Source organism: Eretmochelys imbricata, chromosome 25 (assembly GCF_965152235.1).
Source record: "Eretmochelys imbricata isolate rEreImb1 chromosome 25, rEreImb1.hap1, whole genome shotgun sequence".
NCBI lineage: Eukaryota > Metazoa > Chordata > Testudines > Cheloniidae > Eretmochelys > Eretmochelys imbricata.
This window is the reverse complement of record NC_135596.1, coordinates 9,271,113-9,293,097: the sequence shown is the minus strand read 5'-3', so window position 1 is coordinate 9,293,097 and position 21,985 is coordinate 9,271,113. Positions and strand designations below refer to the sequence as shown.

The 21,985-nt window shown below is 54.9% G+C and overlaps 2 protein-coding genes across 2 annotated transcripts; both read left to right on the top strand.

Moving 5' to 3' along the window:
• Positions 1-1,049: 1,049 nt before the first annotated feature.
• On the top strand, positions 1,050-7,356 carry LOC144280169 (perilipin-3-like). Its single transcript, XM_077841976.1, has 7 exons — positions 1,050-1,120; positions 2,136-2,331; positions 2,914-2,996; positions 3,490-3,754; positions 6,003-6,202; positions 6,361-6,489; positions 6,587-7,356. Exons 1-7 carry the CDS (start codon positions 1,064-1,066, stop codon positions 6,929-6,931), a joined length of 1,275 nt encoding a protein of 424 aa, XP_077698102.1. The 5' UTR covers positions 1,050-1,063; the 3' UTR covers positions 6,932-7,356.
• Positions 7,357-14,108: 6,752 nt separating this feature from the next.
• Positions 14,109-18,532, top strand: LOC144257492 (perilipin-3-like). The gene is made up of 8 exons (XM_077805466.1): positions 14,109-14,259; positions 14,568-14,668; positions 15,148-15,322; positions 16,191-16,267; positions 16,810-17,107; positions 17,479-17,666; positions 17,844-18,047; positions 18,140-18,532. Exons 1-8 carry the CDS (start codon positions 14,109-14,111, stop codon positions 18,530-18,532), a joined length of 1,587 nt encoding a protein of 528 aa, XP_077661592.1.
• Positions 18,533-21,985: the final 3,453 nt, after the last annotated feature.

The window sequence follows — 21,985 nt, the reverse complement described above, 5'->3', positions numbered from 1 at the left end:
ACCACTAACTGTTCACATTTTAAACACCTTCACCCTGTAACAGGTGTGTCCTGCCAGGAGGGTTCAAAGCAAACTACTCCAAGTAACAGAAACTGCCTCCTAATAGTGTGACCTCACGACTCACTCAGTAGTTAATGTGGGTTTTTATGTGTTCTAGCTCTGGGGTCTCAACTTTGACACCTTCAGTTTTTAACCCTCCTGAGTCCCAGCCAGAGGAGGGAAAACTTGACTCTAGACTCCCCTGCAGTTCCTATTCATTTGCCTGCTGTGTTTGGAGCCAATTGTGTCTCATGATCGCCGAGTCTGACTCATGGCTTGTTTAAATGATTGGAGGCTGGTAATGCTACTACAATGACTGGCCTTGTGGCTTCCTTCCTCAGTGGCTGCATTGAGTCCCTTCATGGCTCTGTCTCCAGCTTAGCTCTGAAGATGGGAGTGGGGAAGGTGCTTAGCTCTTCTAATCAGAGCTAGGCTTCCTTGCTCAGCTGTTGTGAACACTGCTCTAACACTATCAAATGGCTGTGAGGTGTGGGGGGGGGGGGGCTGGCTTCTCCCCCACCTTATGGGGGATGGAGGGTTATGGTGTGAGAATTAATCTAACAATCCACCACTGACTACCCCGGTGCTGGTCTGAGCAGTGACCCTGACTCCAGTTAGCAGCTGGCAACTGAAAATGAAAATGGTGACACAATCCTAGCCAAGCAGGAGGTATCAAAAAAGCAATGAGCTTCTCTGGGGCGAAGGCCACTGTTATTTATAGCAGCAGGGGCCTTGGTGGCAGCTTGTTTTGCAATCCAGACTGGAAGGTCTGGGGAGTGTAAGTGCAATCACGTCCTCCAGCCCAGGGGATCTGCAGGGATGTTACTCAATGCATTGTGCTGTTGAACCTCCCAGGGTCCAACACAATGGAATGACCCCCCAGAGGAGGCTGCAACTAGGCTCTTGCTGTTGGCCTCTGAGCCTTCTTTATGGCCCTAGCATTTACTCAAGCCTTATCTTCAGTGCTGGCGGCTTAACTAGTGAGTTTCTGTATCCCTTCTAATCAGTTTCACCAGATTCCGCCATGGCTTCTAAGGACCCCAGTGCTGCTTCCCCAAAGGATGAGGAGCAGGAGCAGGAGGTAGGTACATGCTGGGGGCTTGGGCTGTAAGGTCTCTTTGTGGTGGGTCTACTGGCCTCTGCTAGGAAACTGGAGCTGGGCCCCTTAGCCAGGAAGTCACAGCGGTGACTGCAATAAGAAGGTTAAGTGCAGCTTCTCAACCCTTCACCTGAACAAACCGGGAGGCGAGGGGCTTCTCCAAACAGCATTGCACTGGTATAACGTTGGTTTACATTTACACCTAATGTAGCTAAACTAGCATAAAGCCATATGTGGCTCCTCCCTTGGTCTAAGAGTGCCTTCATCTAATAGAAATTATTCTCTACTGACTCCATGTAAACCAAAGTAACCCTCTCTGAAAATGTGCCCACAACATTTTGCCTTATCTTAAGGATAGAGTGACTTTCTCCTGTTGATCTAGGGCTTGTTGGCTTCCTGCTTCGGCAGCACAAACCTCTCGGGGTGGGGATTCTGGAGGGGTACAATGAGGCCAGATCTACACTCTAAACTTTGCTATAACTGTCGCTCAAGGGGGTGGGGGAAAAATCCTGAGCCCTGCCGTTCTACCTACCTAATGCCATGTGTGCACAGAACGATGTTGACCTTCTGCTGTTGACACAGCTACTGCCTCTTGCGTGGTGGACTAACTCGGCAGAAGCTCTTGTGTCCCCATAGTAGTGGCTTTCCTTTGGCACAGCTGCTTGCTGCACTCATTAAGTGTAGACCTGCCCTGGAGCTTTTGGGAAGAGATTTTTTTCTTCCTTTCTGGGCTTGTTCTTTACTAGGCCTGGTCTCTCATATGGCAAATCCTGGTAATAGGACACTGGATCTCTGTCTAAATGCTCCTGGCAGTAGAGAGGGGAGCACTTGGCAAGCTGGAAGTGGTGGGAGTAGATGACCCTCTGAGAATGGCTCCCTCTAGGCCAGATCAGCTGACAGACCCCAGCTACTGATGGCAGGGCCCATGACTCTGCTTGGAAGGGGAGACTGCATGGTAGCCTGCACCCTGTTTACCTTACTGCCTTCTCTCCCTTAGAACATAGCAAACCGGGTGGCCAACCTGCCCTTGGTCAGCTCCGCCTACGACATGGTCTCCACAGCCTATGCCTCCACCAAAGAGAACCACCCGTACATCAAATCTGTCTGTGATGTGGCAGAGAAAAGCATGAAGACCATCACTGCGGCCGCGGTCAGCGGCGCCCAGCCAATCCTGACCAAACTCGAGCCGCAGAGTGAGTAACAGTGTGTGGGGTGGCATGGCCCCAAGTGAGATGTGAAGGGCACCATGCTCTGCCCTCCTTCCCAGGGTGTCAGGCAAAGAGCCTTCAGCCCTGCCAGAGGGAGGAGTCTGGCTTTTCACATCCGAAGCCATTGGCTGGCTAAGGAACCTCTCCTGCTTCCGTAGAGGAACATAACCCAGGCCACTGAAAGCTCCAGCTGGAGGGTTTATGGAGGTGGAAGTTGACCCTTTCACCAAGGGTTCTGTGGATGTTGCTTGGAGTATAGTGTGGGACAACCTTGTACTGTGTCTTAGGCTCAGAGCTGTGCTGACAGGTAGAATTCCTGCATCTGCCAGGCCTCTGCAGCAACAGCATCCAAGTAGAATAATGGAGCTGGTCCAGTTCTCAGCCCATTCCAAGCGGTTGCAAATCAGCTCGCCCTTGTACCTACTGAGCAAAGTCTTGCCCCCCTTCAGAGACCCCATGCGTCAGGTTCTCTTGCTTCATAAACTTGCATTTTTCCCAGCTTCCCAGAACTTGGTGTAATGGCCAGGGCTCGTCACGTGAGAAGCTAAACTGGCTTTTTTTCTTAAGTTTCCACAGCAAACGAGTACGCATGCAGGGGACTGGACAAGCTGGAGGAGAAGCTGCCAATCCTTCAACAGCCAACAGACCAGGTAACTCCCTCTCTGCTTCAAAGCCTTTGTAAAGGCAGGGGGAGCAGTGACTTCAGCTCAAGCAGGAGAGTTTAGCAATGAGCTCTAAGACAGAACAAGGAGCAGAGCTACTGGGTGGGGGGAAGGTGACTTGATCCACTGACTAGTGACGACGGCAGCAGCTCAGCGTGGGGCAGAAGCAATCCATTTGCTCCTGGGATGTATCATGGCCACTCTGAATTGATGCCCCTGCTGTTAGATCTCCGCATCTGTGGAACACCCTTGTGCGAACCTTCCAGGGTTCCATCAGCACTGCATGACTGCTGTAAACTTGCTCTGACGTAGTTCTGGACAATGCAAATGTGTCTAATCTAGATGGGCCCTTAAGGAAGACATAAAAATAAGGGTAGAGATCAAACCTCAGGTCTTCCTCTTGGACAATGGGGAGGGAAGCAAACCCCCACTGCTCTGCAATATTCCAACCCTGGCTTGAGGTCTCATCTGACCTCTCTAGATCCTCTCCAATACCAAAGACCTGGTGACTGCCACAGTGACTGGTGCCAAAGATGCAATGAGCAACACCATGACCGGGATGGTGGATATGACCAAAGGGGCTGTCCAGGGCAGTGTGGAGCTGACCAGATCAGCAGTGACCAGTGGTGTGAACACAGTCATGAGCTCAGCAGTGGGCCAGATGGTGGTGAGCAGCATGGGTGCTGTGCTGAGCAAGTCGGAAGAGCTGGTGGATCACTACCTTCCTATGACAGATGAGGAACTAGGTAAGAAAGCAGCAGCTGCTCCCTTTCTGTGCACTACAGAAGGAGGTAGCATGGACAAGGGGGTGTGAAGAGAAAAGCTGGGTCTGTCTGGCTAATGCCAGCTGCAGTTGGGTTCATGGCTTCAGTTGAAGCCATCCAGCCTACAAGGCTGGTTTTAGTTTCCTGATAACTGTGCAGACCTTGAGGCTCCTTATTAAGCCCTGGAAGAAACTACTGCAGTCTCCAGAATAGAATGAACACAACCTCTGTACCTGGGGCACCCTGCTAGCTTCCCTGGAAGATGGTGTCTGTTGTAAGGTGGGAAGCATAGCTGGGGGTGAGAAGAGCAGCCTCTTCCTCAATGCCTGTAAGCCTCAAGAGTACTGTTCCATATAGGGTGCTCTAACCATGGAGAACCACTAAAGGAGAATGGCTTGTGGCCAAGCCACCATCTAAGCAGGTGGCTAGACCATCTCTGCCTCTGAGGCTTGCAGACCCTAATAGAATGGGGCAGGGAGATGAGTGAATTGCTGGATCTCTTGGCCTCTCCTCCTTATGTAGAGGTCTAACCCAAATATACAGCTGGGGCAGTGTTGCCTAAGGGCTAGAGCACTAGAGTAGGCTTTGGCTAACCAATCTATTCCAAACTTTGCCCCAGGCCTGCCAGGTACCCTTCAGCAAATCCCTTCATAGCAGAGCCTCTGCACCCACCCCCCAAGCCTCTGAAACAAGGATACTTGCTGCCTCTAGGGCATTGTTCTCCTGTGACCATCCCAGAGTCAAATCTGGCCTGTTCAACAGCAGTGTCTCCTGAATCTTCTAGCCTGTGGTGCCTTTGGCAGTCAGGCAGTGTAAAACGGCCATTCCTGGTCTGCTCACACAGCCTTCAGCTTGTAAATTCATCCCAGCTACACATGGGAGTAGTCTCCTGGCCTCTCGTGATCTACAGACAGGGCAACACCTGCAAGTTCTCAGCCCAGCCTTGTTCCCAGATGTGCACCTTGTCCTGCTCTGTATTCTCCTGGACCATGCAAGCTCCTAGATCATCTGCCATCCCAACACTGGGAAATGATGCACCATCCTTATCCCGAAAACATTCCCTGCCCACCAGTCTAATCCAAACACCCTAAGATCCACTGCCCAGGATATAATAGGCTAGGGGAGGTTCAGTCTCCCCTGCCACCAGACCCCCCAAAACCCTGCAACTCAGGGTGAAGTTTTGGCTGTATTTATGCCCCATGCAGGTTCTGGGGTGGCTGAGGCAACAGTATTTGTTCAGTTTCCTGGGTTCATCCATAAACTCCCTGGACTCCAGGGGGATTGCAGATGAACCCAGGAAGCTGAGTAGCAAATACCACTACCTCAGGACCCACATGCAGCATAAGGAAAAACTGCTTTCCCCCCACAGTGGCTTGGTGTGGGGAGGGAGGTGCAGCTGTGGCTGACCTGGAGAGCTATGAGCCGCCCCGCTCCTCTGTCCATGGCAGAGGGGCAGGGGATCTCAGGGGCTCCAGCTGTAGGGATGGGTGGAAGGGGCAGTGCCAGGGGGAGGGGCTGGCCTCCCCTCAGTGGGGCTCTGCCTGCTGTCCATGGTGAAGAGGAAACAATACAATAGATCAAGTGATGACAGGTGACAAGGCACAAGTCGGAATTCATTACAAAAGAAACCCAAAATGGGGGGGGGGGGGGGGGGAGAACGACACACTCCAGCTAATGCCTTCCAGCCTGGGCTCCCTCCCCTTAGTTCGGTGTCATCAGCCAGTTCCTGAAGGCCCTAAGCAGACGAGATGGGAGGTGGAGCAGTGCTCTGGAGGTCAGTCTCCTATTCTACCTCTCTCCCCTCTGAGGATTTGCACTGCATGGAGCTCAAAGCCTCCTGGGTACATGAGACTCAAACCGTGACCTGAGGTCCATGTCTTGGTACAGCTTTCCCCACCAGGGGAGCAGGCTGGATATGTGAGTTAGTCTCTGAGGAAACTGCCTAGAATTACAACTGTCCTGGGACAATTCTACGGTAGAAAGGACACAAGTCATCAGGATGCTGCTGTGTCACAGATGGCAGTTGGCAAATGATGCCTCAGGCACACTTTAGGCAAAATAATTTCACTATAGAAAAGTGAACATGGGGTACAGGGTGTCCCACCCCCATCCGCTTAGTATGCTTTACTCTAAGCAGGTTACCAAGCAAGAGGCAGGTAAGGGCATATCCCATACTGCCCTCACCATCTCCTCCACCTGGCACCACTAACCCTCCACTCTCTGCCTCCAGCCAAACTGGCCACCTCTGTGGAAGGCTTCGAGATGGCGTCCGTGGAGCAGCAGAGGCAACAGCAGAGTTACTTTGTGCGCCTGGGGTCCCTGTCCACCAAGCTCCGCCACCGGGCCTACCAGCACTCCCTGGGCAAGCTGAGGAATGCCCGGCAGAGCACCCAAGAGGCTCTGTCCCAGCTCCACCAAACCATAGAACTGGTAGGAATGCAGCTGTGGGCCATGCACAGCCCCCCCCATACTCCTCTGAAGCTCCTCCTGCCACTCCTGTAACCTGGTTTGTGCCAAGTCATTGAAAGTGGCCAACATGGCAAGGTCCCTTCCTGGTGCTGATGACAGATGTCTCTCTTCCCTTCCAGATTGAGAATGCCAAGCAGGGTGTTGATCAGAAGCTCCGTGATGGCCAGGAGAAGCTGCACCAGATGTGGTTGGAGTGGAGCCAAAAGCAGCCGAGTCAGAGTAAGGAGATGGGCTCTGTGCAGCCAGAGGTAGGTCACGAGAGGGTGACTCCAGTCTACAAGTAACCACTTGGCATGGGGGGAGTCTAGTGTCTAAACTGACTTCCTACTTGATCCCTGTTTGCAGCAGGTAGAGGAGCAGGCATTGGCCATGTCCCGCAGCCTCACCCAGCAACTGCAGACCACCTGCCTGACTCTGGTGTCCAGCCTGCAAGGCCTCCCTGCTGACCTCCAGGACAAGGCGCAACTGGTTCATCACCAAGTCCAAGAACTACATGCTTCATTCTCCACTGCCAGCTCCTTCCATGACTTGACTGGAAGTGTCTTGGCCCAGAGCCGTGAACGAGTGACCAAGGCCCGCAAGCTGGTGGATGAGCTGATGGATCATGTGATGCATAATATCCCCCTTTCTTGGCTAGTGGGACCCTTTGCCCCATCAGGCAAGCAGCAGGAGGAAATAGAGATGGAGTAGTGTCCTGCAGATACCCAAACCCCCAAGAAGCTCTGGGCTTAGGAGTGCCCCTTTGAGTCTTCAATCTGGGATGGTAACTCATGCCACTTGTCACTTCCTGTCACACATCTAGCCTGGCTCTCTAGCTAGATAGCAGCACTTGCTGTTCTAAGTGCCTCAATCCTGGCATCCCTCATGCCTTGCTTAGGTCTGTTCTTATTGCACTAAACACTTGGGGAGGAGAAACTATTCTGCATCTCATGGGGGTGGCTTAGTCTCCCAAACCTGCCTGTGGACTGAGTTGGGCTTGCCAGCAAAACTAACTCCCTCTGATTAGTCAAGTGACCCCAGAATGGGATCTAAGGCCCAGCTTTCAAGCTGGGGTGCCTTGTTTGCCATCTCTAGGCAACAGCCTGAGTCTTCAGAGCATCTGATTTCTCACCACCCCATCAGTGACTTGTGGGTGCCCAGCACCTCTGAAGCTTAGATCACTTCTATTTAGCCACCAGAGCCAAACCCTGGCCTTGTCTTCTAGACTCTTAAAACAGACCCCTTCACTCAGGTGGGTAGCACTGGGCAGTCAGAGGTTAGCATGTGTTGTGTTAATTTAGTGGCCTGAAAATCCTCCAGAATCCTAGTAAAGAGCTAAATCCTTGGCATGGGAGCTGCCATCTTATGACCCAACTGGGTGTTTCATATGAAATATGATTAACTTTAGATCCCAAGCAAATGTGGCTTAGCCAGGTAAATGTTATACAAGCTGCTCCTGCTGTGGGGAGGAAGTGGTCACTTAAGTGCCAAACAACCACCACTGACCCAAGTCAGGCTGACTAGTTTGGGGTCTCTCCACTCAATCAAGGAAACTCTTGTTATAAGAGACCAGTGCTCTTCTAGGACTACTCCTAATGGCTCATGCAGGATTCCCTTCCTGCCCAATACAAAGTGCCCTGGCCCCTGTATCGGGTAAGAACACGTTGCTCACAATAAAGCTGTATGCGCATTGAAAGAGGCCTCTGCTTGTTTTGTTCTGAGTGAGAGGCTCAGGTATGAAGGTCCATGACCATTCTCCCTCCCTGGCATGTCTAGCTTGCTGGGGGAAGCTCTCTTCAGCATTGCTGGTGCATGTGAGGGCCTTCCTCCAAGAGTGTGGATTCTCCCCTCCTACCAACAATCACCTCCCCAGCTTCTTGGGACTAGGAGTCTATCCTCATTAGCACCTTGAGGAAGCCAAGGGCTGGTCAGTGCTTGAGACGAACTAGGGCATGTTGAGTTGCTGTCACTGCTCCTCATAGGCCATCTAACTAGCTTTAGCCATGGAGGTAAACCCCAGAGGTGATTCTTGAAATGGCCATAATCTGCAGTCAGCATTGGTCTCCCTGTCCTATGTTTCCCCTTGCCCCAGAGATCTCTGCTCAGGGGTAATGCTGTCTAACTTTACACTACCTTTCCCTTCCCGTAGCAGGCCTTGCAACAAACTCTGGAAGGGCATTTGGGCCACATCTAGCAACCTGAAATTCAGCCTTCTGTCCTTACTACTGCACTCCCCTGACTTGCTCCCTCTCTGGAGCAGCCCATCTGGGGTGCAGATGGCTGCATAAAACTTAGGCCTCACTTAGTCCCTCAAGTGGGACTGCAGTGGCTGCATCTTTATTGAACCAGAGGCATTTAAAGCTCAGGTTTAATGCAACCACCCACTTGACAAGAGGTGGGCACACAACCATGTTGGGGAAAGGACCTCTAGAGAGGGAGGGCAGGGGGGATGCAAAGGGGTTACTGCTGATGTAGCAAAGACTGTCCTGGTGTTAGGAGGCATGGGACCAGTGCTGGCCAGCTATAGCTTGCGGAGGTCTGTCCCTTAGCACAGCTGCTGGCATTGTTGTCTGGCAACCAATATTAACTCCACTGTGATAGATTCAATGGGTATTACAAGTAACAAGTAGTGTGTAGGCTGGAGCTTGGAGGATGAAAATAAGATTTCCTCATGGTCCACACGCATGGCTCATCTTCCTCTCAGGAGCTTGAGGCACATCCTCTGGCGTAAAAACAGCCAGCACCCAGAAAGTATCCTGGCCAAACTAAGGTTACACGGGCAACCAAATTCTCTCTACTGTTGAAATTTTAATGTATGTGGCCTGTAAGGGCTCTATGGAAGTGCCTCATTCAAGGTTGCATTTAAGAGTTCACGCTCTTGTTCTCTATATGAAAACATCCATCTACCCCTAAACTTTCTATAGGATGTGAATCTAGACTGAATTATTTTTTTGGGGGGGGGTGGGGGGGAAGGTTTTCAAAGTCACTTTGCAGTAGTTAATCAAAGACGCATGGAGTCTCAATCTCTCAGACCCCTCGTTAGCCTTAAGAACTACCTGGACAACCCCAAATGGTGCCTGCAGGGAGTTTGATCTCCATGATATAATTTTGGTTGAGTTCTGGGTTTTTGTTCCACACGAGAGCTTTCCGGCCTGCTTAGCTGAGGAAGACCTCAGCTTCTGCTCTCTAGGCTCATCTATGAAGCCGTGGTTGGTCGGAGAGCAGAAGCCCTGTCTGACGTGGTCTAGTTAGCCTGAGCCTCTGAACAACTCAGCCCCTAAAGACCAGGATTTTCACTGCACCAGCTGGTGCTTTGTGGAAGAGCAAAATGCGGCCCGGGGCTGGGCCATAAGTTTAATAATTACCAAGATTACCTCGGTAGCAATAGGTGCTGGTTTGCGGCACTGTGATGCAACTACACAGGCTCATGATGACTTAGGGTCCTTTCTGGAGTAGCTGCAGGCTTATCAAAGAGCAGATGCCCTGAACGGTCTCTGGGGTGACCACCACCACCACCACCACCTTGGACAAATAGCTCGTGTGGCTGCTTAAAAGATTTGGCTGCTCCTTAGCTGAGCAAAAGCGCCGTCTACCACCACGGCAGCTGCTCTTCTTTCGTATTTGTACTGCAGTAACACTTGGAGTCTTGGTCCACACCTGAGGTTCTGGTCCACACCTAGCCTGTTCTGCTAGGTGCTCGCCAAACAAAAATGCCTTTAACAAGCTGCTCTGCCAGGCATCTGGGTGTTTTCACAAAGAGCCTCCTCCTGCAAGAAAGCAGCCCTGGCTGGGTTGAAGGTACTTTCTTAATCAAGAACTGGGAAAGGAATATCCCAAATCGCTAGGGTGAGTGAGTGAAGATCACTGCACACAGCATAGCTACTGCAAAAGCAAGGAATGGAGGTGTTAAGGCAGCTAATGTAACATACCTTTGTGTTCCTCCAGCTAGACTCTCACATCTGCAGTGGACCAGCCCCTATTCAGCACATCACAACCAGGGAGGTCTCATTCTTTGGAGGCTAGAATTGGGGATGTAAATGAATCATCAGGTTGCAAACAGAATGTTTGTGCTCAATAAGAGAAGTAAATGGGTCCGTAGGCTAAGAGGACACAATGTCTGAGCCAGCTAAGATAAGAGGGAGAACACACAGTGAACTATTCACTATGAATGAGATAAAAAAGGAAGTTAGGAATGTGGACAGGAGGTAACGGGGAAGTCAAACTGTGGTGGAAAGCCTGTGCTGTGCAGGGATTGCTTCCTCCAGAATAACCCAGCCAAAAATGTGTAATGCAAGGTATAGTCAACGCAATGAGCTGTATATAAAGGGAGAAGGTTTCGCTGTAACTTGGGAGTTATGATGTACCTTGCTGCCATCCCTCAACCCCATGTTTGAGTCTGATCAACTTGGTGTAGCACAGCTGTATGCCATCAGTACCTGAGTTCTTGGGAAGCCAAGTGGAAAGAGAGCGCAGAGGGAATCCCAACATGGGGGGGTGTGGGGGGAGCAGCCTTCCACTCAGCATCTCCTGGTGGAGTTGTCTCACTTGGCACACATAAGAGTTCATGGGGCCAGAGCTTGAGGCTGACTCGTCTAGCTGGAAATATGGGATAACAAGGTTCAAGGCTCTGCTCTGCCCAGTCTGGAGCAAGGACTGGAAGCTGGGTCTCCTAGCCCCCAGCTGAGAGCTCCAGCCACTGGGCTACTGCTGTCATGGGGCAGGGGGCAGTTCTTGGATTTATTTATTGTCAGAAAAATTTCAGTGGTGATGTGCACTGGAATGAAAGTGAATTTCAACACCCCTGCCCCATGTTTTCAGGCGATGGGACGGTGGTTTGCCAGGCAGCCCTCATTCTAGCTTCCTGGATGCTGCTCACGCCCCGTCCACTGCATTTGCAGCTCAGTGTGCTTAGTAGCAGGAGGTGTGTCCACTGGAAGTCTGCCCAAAGCAGGAGCGTGCTGATCTCTGCATTCTGGGGAGGGGAGCAAAGGGGGGGCACTGCCTCTGGTTTCCTCCCCTTCCCTGAAAGGGCCAGGAGAGGCTGGAGCAGTGACACTGTGATGAGTCACGCCATGTCATAATGACTCAATAGCATGATGCAAGCCACTGCCTTGGAGCTGGGTGGATTCCTATCAGGGCCTAGGTACCTGCTGGACAACAGCCCCACTGGGCTCGGGGCTGGAACAGGCCTTTCCAGCCCCTGGCCAGATGAGCAGAGACCATGGCTGAGTGTGAGTAGAAATGATTTTTCGAAGGCAAAGTTGACACTCTGATTACAAAGAGTCTGGCATGAACTGGTCTCCTGAACTGAACTGCCTTCTGCTGCCGAATCTCCATTGACTTCCCCCCTTCTCGCTGCTCTAGGGAGCAAGTTAATGTCCTTGGCCCTAAAACTTCCCCTAACGATTGGCCTTCTCGGCTCCAGCCGGGCTCACCCACCTGCTGCCGATGTCCTAGGAGACACTGAGCAGACGCAGCCTCTTCTCACTGTTTCATGCACCTGTGCAATATACTGTTCGGCCATAAATTAACATTTGCTAATTAGCAGTAGGAGTGAGCATGAGCTGACTGCCAGGAAGCTGTGTTTTCCCTGGGCTGCGTGACGGTAGGGAGGAGCGTCTCTTGAGAGCAGTGGGAAGACCCAGGCAAAGGCCCAGCTAGGAGCCCTCTGCAGCACCAACTTCTCTAGCACCGTCCATCTGGCAGAGTTCAAAGCCCAAGGGGCCATTTCGTCTGACCTCCTGTATAGCGCAGGCCGTCAACCCCGCCCCGCGCCCTAAACCCTCCAGCCACCGTGAGACTAAAACATTCCAGCCCAGCAGAGCCTAGCCCAGGGGTCGGCAACCTTTCAGAAGTGGCGTGCCGAGTGTTCATTGATTCACTTTAATTTAAGGTTTCACGGGCCAGTGATACATTTTAACGTTTTTTAGAAGGTCTCTCGCTATAAGTCTATTTATTATATAACTACACTATTGTATGTAAACCAGGTTTTCAAAATGTTTAAGAAGCGTCATTTAAAATTAAATTAAAATGCTGATCTTACGCCGCCGGCCCGCTCAGCCCGCTGCCGGTCTGGGGTTCCGTTCACCTAGGCCGGCAGCAGGCTGAGCGGGGCCAGCAGCCGGGACCCTGGCTGGCAAGGGGCCGGCAGCCAGAACCCCAGACCGGCAGCGGGCTGAGCAGGGCCGGCAGCCGGGACCCCAGACCAGCAGTGGGCTGAGCAGGGCCTGCGGCCGGGACCCCGGCTGGCAAGGGGCTGGCAGCCAGAACCCCAGACAGGCAGTGGGCTGAGCAGGGCCAGCAGCCGGGACCCCAGCTGGCAAGGGGCCGGCAGCCAGAACCCCAAACAGGCAGCGGGCTGAGCGGGGACGGCGGCTGGGACCCCGGACCAGCAGTGGGCTGAGCGGCTCAGTCCACTGCCGGCTCCTGCCAGCCAGGGTCCTGGCTGCCGGCCCCGCTCAGCCCCGCTGCCGGTCTGGGGTCCCGGCCCTGCCCACGTAGAGTGGGTACCTATCTTCTCCCTGGTTCTAGCCCATTCTCTTCCTCTCTCTGCACTGAGCTGAGGGTGGGAGTGCGCTGAGCACAGGGCTGGGGGTGAAGGAGCAGGCTGGGGGTTGGGGTGCAGGTCTGGCCAGGAGCTAGAATGAGGGAGGGGGCTCAGGGTTGGGGCAGGAGGTTTGGGTGTGGAGTGCTTACCTGGGCAGCTCCCATTTGGTGCGAGGGGTGCAGGTGGAAATGTGGGCAGGGGTGTGTGCAGGAGCTCCCGTTTGGTGCTCAGGGTGGGGGTGGGAATGTGGGGGGTGCAAGAATCAGGGCATGGGGTGTGGGGGGGCTGGGTATGTGTGAGTGGTGCAGGAGTCAGGGCAGAGGGCTGGGGGTGTGTGAGGAGGGTGCAGGAGTCAGGGCTGGGGGGGGCTGGGTATTTGTGGGGGGTGCCGGAGTCAGGGCTGGCATTGTGGGGGGGTGCAGGGGTCAGGGCACAGGGCAAGGGTGTGGGGGGGGTGCAGGGGTCAGGGCAGAGGGCTGGGGGTTTTTGAGGGGGGTGCAGAGGTCAGAGCAGAGGGCTGGGCGGTGTGGGGGGTTCAGGAGTGAGGGTAGAGGGCTGGGGGTGTGTGAGGGGGTTTAGGGCAGAGGACTGGGCGGCATGGGGGGTTCAGAGTCAGGGCAGAGCGGTGGGGGGGGTTCAGGGGTCAGGGCAGAGGGCTGGGGGTGTGTGAGGGGGTGCAGGGGTCAGGGCAGAGGGCTGGGCGGTGTGGGGGGGGTTCAGGGGTCACGAGCGGCTCACGGCAGGGGGCTGGAGGGGATATGCCGATTCCACCCCTTCCCCAAGGTCCCCGAAGCAGAGAGCGAGCTGCGGCCCCGCTTTTCCCTCTCCCGCTCCGTAGCAAGGGCCGCCAGCTGATCGGCCGCAGGGAGGGAGAGGAGGGGGGCAGGACCCCAGCACCCCGGGAGAAGAGGCGGGGGGAGGGGGAAGCTTGCCTGCCCTGCAAGGAGAGAGCGGTGGGCGGGGGGTGGAGAAGATCAGGCCAGGCCGGGCCGGGCAGGGGTCCCCGGCAGACAGCAGCGTGCCATTAAAAACTGGCTCGCCTGCCGTCTTTGGCACGTAGGTTGCCGGCCCCGGCCTAGACTATGATGTGCCACAGGCAGAGAACAGGCACGACCAAGGTGCCCCTGTGCCCTCATCCTGGCACATAACCTGCTCCCCCACGTTGCAGAGGAAGGTGAAAACCCTGCAAGGCCCCTGCTAAACTGACCTGAGGAAAAACTCCTTCCTGACCCCCCAGACGGCCATCGGTTACGCCTGTGCCTGTGAGCGAGCACCAGTCAGCCAAGCACCCGAGAGGGAGAATGCTCTGCACCCCTCAGAGCTCTGGCCCATCCTACGCGTATGGAGAAACCCCTGCCAGGGCAGAGGCTGAGTTTACGCACCGGTGTTACAGCAATGCCTTCATCCCGGCGCCGTGGCCTTAACCTAGCCTTTCCCCCCCGACAGTTCTCATTGCACAACACCTATGGCGGCTGTTACCCACAAAGGGACGGTTGGTCTTGTGGTTAAGTGTGACTCAAGAGACCTGGCTTCTATTCCTGCCTCCGCCACCGATGGTGCCCAACCTTGGGCAAGTCGCTAACTCTCGGCCTGCCTCAGTGTGCTCATCTGATGATGCTCCTGCTTTCTCCTCCCTCTTCACCTGTCTGCTCTATTTAAACCGTAAACCCTCTGGGGGCAGGGACTGTCTCTCAAGGTGGATGTACAGCCCCTAGCGCAACAGGACCCTGTTCTGCTTTCTAGCTAGTCTGGGCAACTTTTTCCCTGACCTGCCTTATCTTCCCCATTCTGTCCCATCAGCAAGTGTGGATGTCACTTTGCCAGCCAGTGAAAATGGACTGAAGGCAGCTTCCTCCGACACTGGCCTGAAGACGGCTTCACTAGAAAACAGGGAACAGCAGGTAGGTAGATCCTGGGCATCCTGACAGTGCCACACTGAGCCTGTGAATGGAGATCGATGCGGGGGGGATTTAGGGGTGAGATCCCTTGTACCTAACGAAACACACTGTGCCCCCAGTTCAAGTGCTAGCCGTCAGCCCCAGGGCAGTGGCTGGGACCTGGTGCCCGAGAGACAAGGCCCCGGGCTCTTTGTCTTGGGAAGGAGATTTCACCAATGCATGGCCCACCGTGGGGATGGGCAGCTGCCCAAGGCACCCCGTTGGCTTAGAGAAGGGAGAGTCCATTCACATACCCAGACACAGTGCAGGGGGAAGGGCCTTTCGCTCTCCCCGTACAATGCCCTGACTCAGAAAGTCCGGACTTCCAGCAGTGTCGCAGGGTCAGAAAGCCCAGGGCCGTTCCCCTGGGTGGGAATGGGAGCTGGTACAAGCCAATCCTATTTCCTTAACTCCCACCCCGGTGGCTATTCTCCTTGGTTTAGTTTGCAGTGAACAGGGTGGTCAGCATGCCCGTGGTCACCCCAGTTTACGAGCTGGCCCCTGCTACCTCCATGCAAGACAGCTGCTCCATCACCGAATCCACCTGCAAGGTGGCAGAGGAAGCAGCAGATCCCGGCACCGCTGGAGCGCTGACTCTGGCTGAACGGGGATCTCAGAGTGAGTCGTGGGTCGGTGGCCAGAGCTTGGGGAGGAGGAGGGGAACCTGAGAATGAAGCTGGAGCCTACAGCCCCTGGGAGAAGCCGGACTGGTTTTGGTCCTTTCCCTCAAGTGTTCTTGCACCGTGAGCTCCCAGGAATCAGGGCCGTTGCTCGTCCTCATGTAGAAGACCAGTCTCTGCTCTCTAGGGGCGTGGAAGCATCATTCCGAGCGCGGGTAGATCTGATGGAACCAGCCCACTAAAAACATCAGCAGAGCCAGGGCTGCACCGGCGGCAGGACAGAGGAGCTGCCCTGTGCACACTCCCAGTTGCAACCCTAGGAGCATCCTTGGGACGGCTAGTCCGGCCGCGCAGCTGTTATTAGCATGATGGCTCGAGGACAGCCAGCGTGCATATGTCTCCTGCCCGGGTCTGATGGGGACCCTCTCTGTTCGCCTATCACACTCTGTTACGGACAGGGGCTCAGCCCCACTCCCTGGGGAACAGCTGTTTGAGCAGCAGAAATTCCAGATCTTGCAGGGTATTCACACTCCCTTTGGGAGCTTCCTAGAAGCGCCCATGTGATGCAGCAGAGAGATCACAAGCTGGGGAGTCGGAGGCAGGGCTGGAACGCAGCTGTCTTGCCCCAGAAAGTCAAGTCAAGCCCCAGGGAAGGGGAACCGGGAAGGGGAGGGTGACGCTGGCCCATCTGCAGGGGATACACCGAGCTGGGGGGGCGGGTGAAAAGCTCTAGGCAAGTGCTACGTGTGGCTTGATAGTCATTTAAAGCACAGAAGGTGCCCCGCAGCCTGTGCCCGCTCCCTTGGCGGCTGCCCAGTGCTCCATAACGGCTCGTTAACCAACCACCCTGCTGTCTATCCCAACAGCTGGGCCAGCCAAGGAGACCAGGAGCACCGGGCTGGATAAAGGGAAGCTGCCAGCCCCTCCACAGCCACGCACACAGGTAACCATGTCTGCCTCCGCAGTCTTCCTGGGAAGGGCATCTCCCACTGAGAGACGAACCCAGCCCAGGCGCGGGGGACTGGTCGGGCGACCTGCCGTGGGGACGGCCAAACACCGATTGCTATGGTAATGCAGGAACACCGACTGCTGGGAAGAGCTGCCCGTCTGGTACTTACGTGTCCTCCTTTTCCCAAGTCTCTGAGCACCTCACACTCTTTATCCAAACCCCGCCTCGAGGCAGGGCTGTTACCCCATTATACAGATGGGGAACGGAGGCATAGGCAGGCTAAGTGACTTGCCCAAGGTCCCACAGGGAGTCAGTGGCAGAGCAAGGAAGGAAGCTTACACCAGTCAGTCGGGGGAACTCAGACATGGAGGCAGCAGTGGGAGCCCGCTTGCCTAGGCAGAAGGGTTTTTAGTGTCTTGGTGTGAGGGCCTCTCCAGGATTAGCAGGGGGAACTTGCCCTCCTGACCCGCTGCCCTCTCCTTCCTCTGAGTCACTGCCAGGTCTCTCTCCCTGACCCCAGCTACTCCTGCTTCCAGGTGGCGACAGAGACAACAGAGCCGGTCTCTTTCAAAGAGACAGACGTTATGCTGGCAGCAGCCAGCACGGTGGGCAGAGCAAGGGGCGCAGGGCCCAGCAGTGGCCCCAAGGCGGCCCGGGCCAGCGATTCGAGCCATCCCCACATGTGGGGTGGTCCCCGAGCCGCCATGACCAACAGCCTACGCAGCCTCATGAGCTCTAAAGTGGGTCAGCTCTTCCTCCGCAGCGTGGACAGAGCGCTGGACAAGTCAGAAGAGCTGATGAATCGGTACCTGCCCCTGACGGAGAAGGAGCTAGGTGAGAAGCTGCCCGAAGCACAGCTCTTCTCAGGGGTGTTCTAAAAGGACTGAGTCCCCCAGATCTCAGCACCTCCCCGCTCCCAATGTACCCCCGCACCTGCACTAGGTGTCACCCCTTGCACCTGCCACTCCTGCAGCCGGTGGTCTCTGGACCTGCTTCCCCAAGGAACTCATTAAACGAGTTTCCTGAGGCTTCCCATTTACCTCCTGGGAAGTTGTATAGGCCCAGATCCTCCAAGGGACAGTATTTGGGCTCCAAACTTCCATTGAGATCAATGGTACTTAGGTACATAAATACCTGTGAGGCTCCGGACCATAGTTCCTGCCTCCTCCTTAATGTGGTGTCCACCTCTCTCTATCTCTCTCCAGCTGCACTCACAATGGAGGGGCTGGACGTCTCCGCAGCAGAGCACCGTACGAAGGGCTGCCTTGTGCGGCTGGGGTCCCTGTCCACCAGCCTGCGGAACCGGGCCTTCATGCTGATCCTGAATAAGCTGAGACAGACCAGGCAGAACACCCACGAGAACCTCGCTCAGCTCCACCAGACTATCAACCTGGTAAGAACACGCCCGGCCCTCTCCTCGGCCTCCTGCCTGGGAGCCGCGTGGCCTCGGACTCCGCCAGATCGTGGTTAGCAGGGACGCTCGCTCGCCCCTCCCCGTCCAGCCTCCCTCTCCGCTCTTGGTCAGCTCACTGGGCCCAGCTGACTCCACGGTGCTTTCTCCACCCTGCAGATTGAACACGTCCAGCAGGAGAAGAAGCTTCGCAGCAGCCAGGAGATGCTGCACAGTATGTGGGGCCAGCGGAGCCAGAAGCAGGAAGGAGGCCTCCGGAGAGAACCAGGGGGCAGCAAGGACAGCGGCTCCCAAGCCAGCAAGAGCACAGATCACCACTCCCCCGCCAGCAGCAGCAAGGGCAGCAGCTCCACGCAGCTAGAGGTACCTTCACTAGAAACAGGGTCGAAAGCCAGCGACTGTGGCGTCCAGGCAAGCCTCACGTCACTAACTCTTCCTTTGCTGTCTCACGGCAGGTGGAATCCAAGACCTTGGCCATGTCCCGTAGCCTGACGCAGCAGCTGCAAGCTACATACCTGAACCTCTTATCCAATGTCAGAGGCCTCCCCACACATCTCCAGGAAAAGATGCAGCAGGTGCATCAGAACATGGCGGAGCTGCATAGGTACTTCTCCTCCGCCAACTCCTTCCAGGACTTGCCCGGCAGCGTCCTAAACCAGAGCCGGGAGAAGGTGGCCAAAGCTTGGGAGGCCTTGGATGAAGTGACGGATTTTTTGTTGCAGAACCCTCCCGTCACGTGGCTTGTGGAATCCTTGGTTTCCCTTGAAGGGGAGCTGCTGGAGACAGAGGAGAAGGATATATTGAAAGTCCTGAAACACTACGAGCCACAGGACTGCAAAGATGACTAGCTAGTCAGTTTCCACGGTCAGACCAACCAAACCCTTTGAGCGGACAGAGACCTAACCCTAACCCTCTACTAGGATCTTCGGTTTTACTCTAGCCCTCATGGATACACCCCAAATGTGACCCCCCCCAAGTTAAATAGCAATATCCAATAAACGGATGGCTTTGTCTTCCACACATCCCAGATCTCTTCCAAGCTAAGACAGATGGTGCTAGTTAGCTGGCTTCCTGGTCATTGCAATTAACGGAACACCTAACTAATTCTCTCTCCAGCGCCCTTACCTTACACGTTTGTACTTGGCACAGTTCTATTCCTAAACGGTAATGCTCCTGGAATGAGTTATGGTCGGTTATTTCACCAAAGAAGGTGGAAGGGTAGTAGTTGGCTCTCACCGGAGAAGCTCTGCCTTTTAAGAGCGAGCAGCCTAGTCTCACCATTAAACTTGACTTCAAATGTGGACATGCTGCGATCTCAGACCCGCAGCCACCGCTGGCCTGGAACCCAACAACTCCCCACCACTGGTTTGGGACCGGAAGTGACGAATACCATAACTAAGCAAGATCACGGAGAGCATTTATTTTTTAGAAGGTTCTGGAATTTGGCCAGGACAGCAAGATTAACGACCTCCCTTCTCTGCTTCCATGGGCCATGAGCTCTCAGAGTGGCAGCCCTACCCATGGACATCTTGATGTGAACCTGGGGCATTGACACGATCATGACTTCCAGAGAAGGGCGTCACCCACTGAATTAGCAGCAGCCGCACTTCCTCCAGCACAGGCGTGTTCAGGGGAGGTGGCCCATTCACGTTCTCCTCTAGCTCGCTCCTGCTTAGCTCGGAGAACTCAGCCAGCGGGTGGTTGATTCCCCACAACGTCCAGGAGATTCATCAGGCTAAGGATGGACCAAAGCTCAACTGCCCGGCCGGCCTAATCACCCTGAAATGCGCACATAAGAAGGAGGGGTCTCGGATTCCACCCTCCTGTCTCCTTGGGGCTGGGATGGGGCAGGCAGCTGCCCCAGTCTCATTTCCCCTGTGCCCACAACAGTCTCCTGCCCCAAAGTTCCTCCCCCTTTGCTCTCTTATCCCACATGTTCCATCCCCCACATGCTCTTAGTCTGCTTCGTGCCCCCCACATTCCTCAAATTGCTGTTTCCTACCTAGCTCCCCACCCACGGCCTCCCTACTGCCTGCAGGGCCAGTCTCCGCATCTGCCTTTCCTCTGCCAGAGCCTCACACAGGGACGACGGCACCAACTTGCCTGAGGGCGGCCTGACTTCCCACCTGTTGGCACTACGGGGAGATGGTAGCCACCGTTACCGGGGTCAGCCTCACTTCTGCTTACCGAAGTTAAGGGGCTAAAGAGGCCATTGTGCTGAGGGCAGCCTCTGGCTTCAGGCCCGTTGACATGAAGGCACGATGGCGGTCATTTTGGCTAAGGGCAAAATTTCAGAGGGAGGCCGAAACCAACAGGGACCCTTTAAAAGCCACCCAAACATCAGGGGAGCTGGCGACATTTCTACCCTCCCCCACCCTGCCACACCCTTTCCAACTGAGTTCCCAGCCCCCAGCCAATTTCATCTCAGCTCCAACCGATGCCCTTCATTTTACACCCTGCTACCCCCTTCACAGCCCTTCGTACCAATCCCCCATCTCCCTCGCCTGCAGAAGGCAGAGACGGGGTAGCGGGGGGAGGGGGCAGGGCTGGGAGAGCAAAAGCAATTTCACACACCTGTTCTGCCCCACACCCCACGCAGTCCCGAGCGCATAGATAGTCCCCCATCACCAAAGTAACTGAGCGCCTCACAATTTCCCCCCCCAACACACACCTGTCGGGCAAGGCAGTGCTGTTACCCCCAGGGTAGAGATGGGGAACCGGAGCAACGAGAGGCGAAGCCAGTCTCAGCAGGAGCCTAGGGCGGATCAGGGACTTGGACCCTGGTCTCTCAAGACTGAGGCTGGCATCCTAACCACTGGGACAGCTTTTCTCCCTAGAGCAGGGACGCCTTTGCAGCTGTTTGTAGGGAGGGGAAGGCCAAGGGAGCACCTCCCCGGGAGGAGCGGTGTGGATCAATGGAGTCTCACCAGCCCCAGGAAGTGCCGTGGAGAATCAGCTAAGGTGATCACCAAGCCTGAGGGCTGCTCTAACTACACCAGGCCCGGGCAGGCCCCTTCTTGGTCCTAGAATACAGGGTGTACAAAGATGGCCTGATATCACCTTTAACCCCCACCCCAAGCATAGGAGCCGAGTAACTAAGAATCAGGCCCTAGTGGCGAAACTCACCCCCATGTAGGTCACCAGTGAATCTGGCCCATTCTTTGCAAAACACGACGGCTGATGTCTAGTGCTCAGCCAAATGCCACCAACCCTTACACAATAACTCGTTGGCTCCCCCACCTATAAAGCCAAAGGGGAGAGAATTAGCAAAGCAAGACTCCAGCCGTGGCACACCGCACGGTGCATTGACACACGCTCCCGGGGAGTACGTGCAGCGCTACACGGGGGGCCAGGTTAGCACGTTCACGAGCGATATACGAACGGCAGCGGCTTCCCACCAACATAACATGCGTCAGGTCAGCACATCCCTTAGCCCTGACTCACACTGACACTACCAGGATGGCACCAGCCTGGTTGCAACGGGCTCTAAGGAAAGAATAGGGCAGTAAGTCTTAGAACTAGGCATCCCCTCTGATTAGCAATCTCAAGCCTTACAAGACAAAGTGGTGTTGCGGGCAAGGGACTAGCCTGAGACTCAGGAGGGCCGGGTTCAATTCCTGGCTTGACCACAGATTTTTTCTGTGCCCTTGGCCACATCACTTAACTTCTCTGGGCCTCTCCCCCTTGTAAAAGGGGGATGATGCTTTTCTGCCCTTCATCTTGTCTGCTTTTAGACTGTAAGCTCTTTAGAGCAGACAGCACTGCCTCTGAGGCTATGGCTACACTACAAGGCTTTGAACACAGAAGAGCGCTCTCCTGCCGACAAAAAACTTCCGCCCTCCACGAGCAGCCGCGGCTCTGTCGGCAGGAGAGCGCTCCTGCTGAAATAGCACGGTTCACACCGGCACTTTTCCATCAGTAAAACTTTTGTCATTTGGGGGGCGGGGGATGTGGGGGGTTGGGGGTTTTTTTTTTTTGTTTGTTTTTTTAACACCCCTGAACGACCAAAATTTTGCCGACGAAGCGCCAGCGTAGACAAAGCCTTAGTCTGAGCAGCACCCAGCAGGATAGGGCCCTGGCTCTTTGGTGGAGCCGGTAGGGACACCCATAATCCAAACCATCGAGCTCTGCTCCCTATCTACTGGGTTTACTGAGCTCTGCAAACTGTGGTCCGTAAAGAAGGCCCCGTTGCTGGCTGCAGCCAGTGTATAAATTTAGTGGGTACGAAGAGTCACGTTGGTTTATCTAGAGTCTGTTTCTAAAAGTTTACAGTGTGGAGCACCAGCGAGGAATATAAAACC

Bases quoted from the DNA above. Each gene is read 5' to 3' on its own strand.
- LOC144280169 (XM_077841976.1), top strand. From the start codon at position 1,064: ATGGCTTCTAAGGACCCCAGTGCTGCTTCCCCAAAGGATGAGGAGCAG. The intron at 2,997-3,489 runs GTAACTCCCTCT...TGACCTCTCTAG, and splicing joins TTCAACAGCCAACAGACCAG to ATCCTCTCCAATACCAAAGA. The intron at 6,203-6,360 runs GTAGGAATGCAG...CTTCCCTTCCAG, and splicing joins TCCACCAAACCATAGAACTG to ATTGAGAATGCCAAGCAGGG.
- LOC144257492 (XM_077805466.1), top strand. From the start codon at position 14,109: ATGGAGAAACCCCTGCCAGGGCAGAGGCTGAGTTTACGCACCGGTGTT. The intron at 14,669-15,147 runs GTAGGTAGATCC...TCCTTGGTTTAG, and splicing joins TAGAAAACAGGGAACAGCAG to TTTGCAGTGAACAGGGTGGT. The intron at 15,323-16,190 runs GTGAGTCGTGGG...CTATCCCAACAG, and splicing joins GGCTGAACGGGGATCTCAGA to CTGGGCCAGCCAAGGAGACC.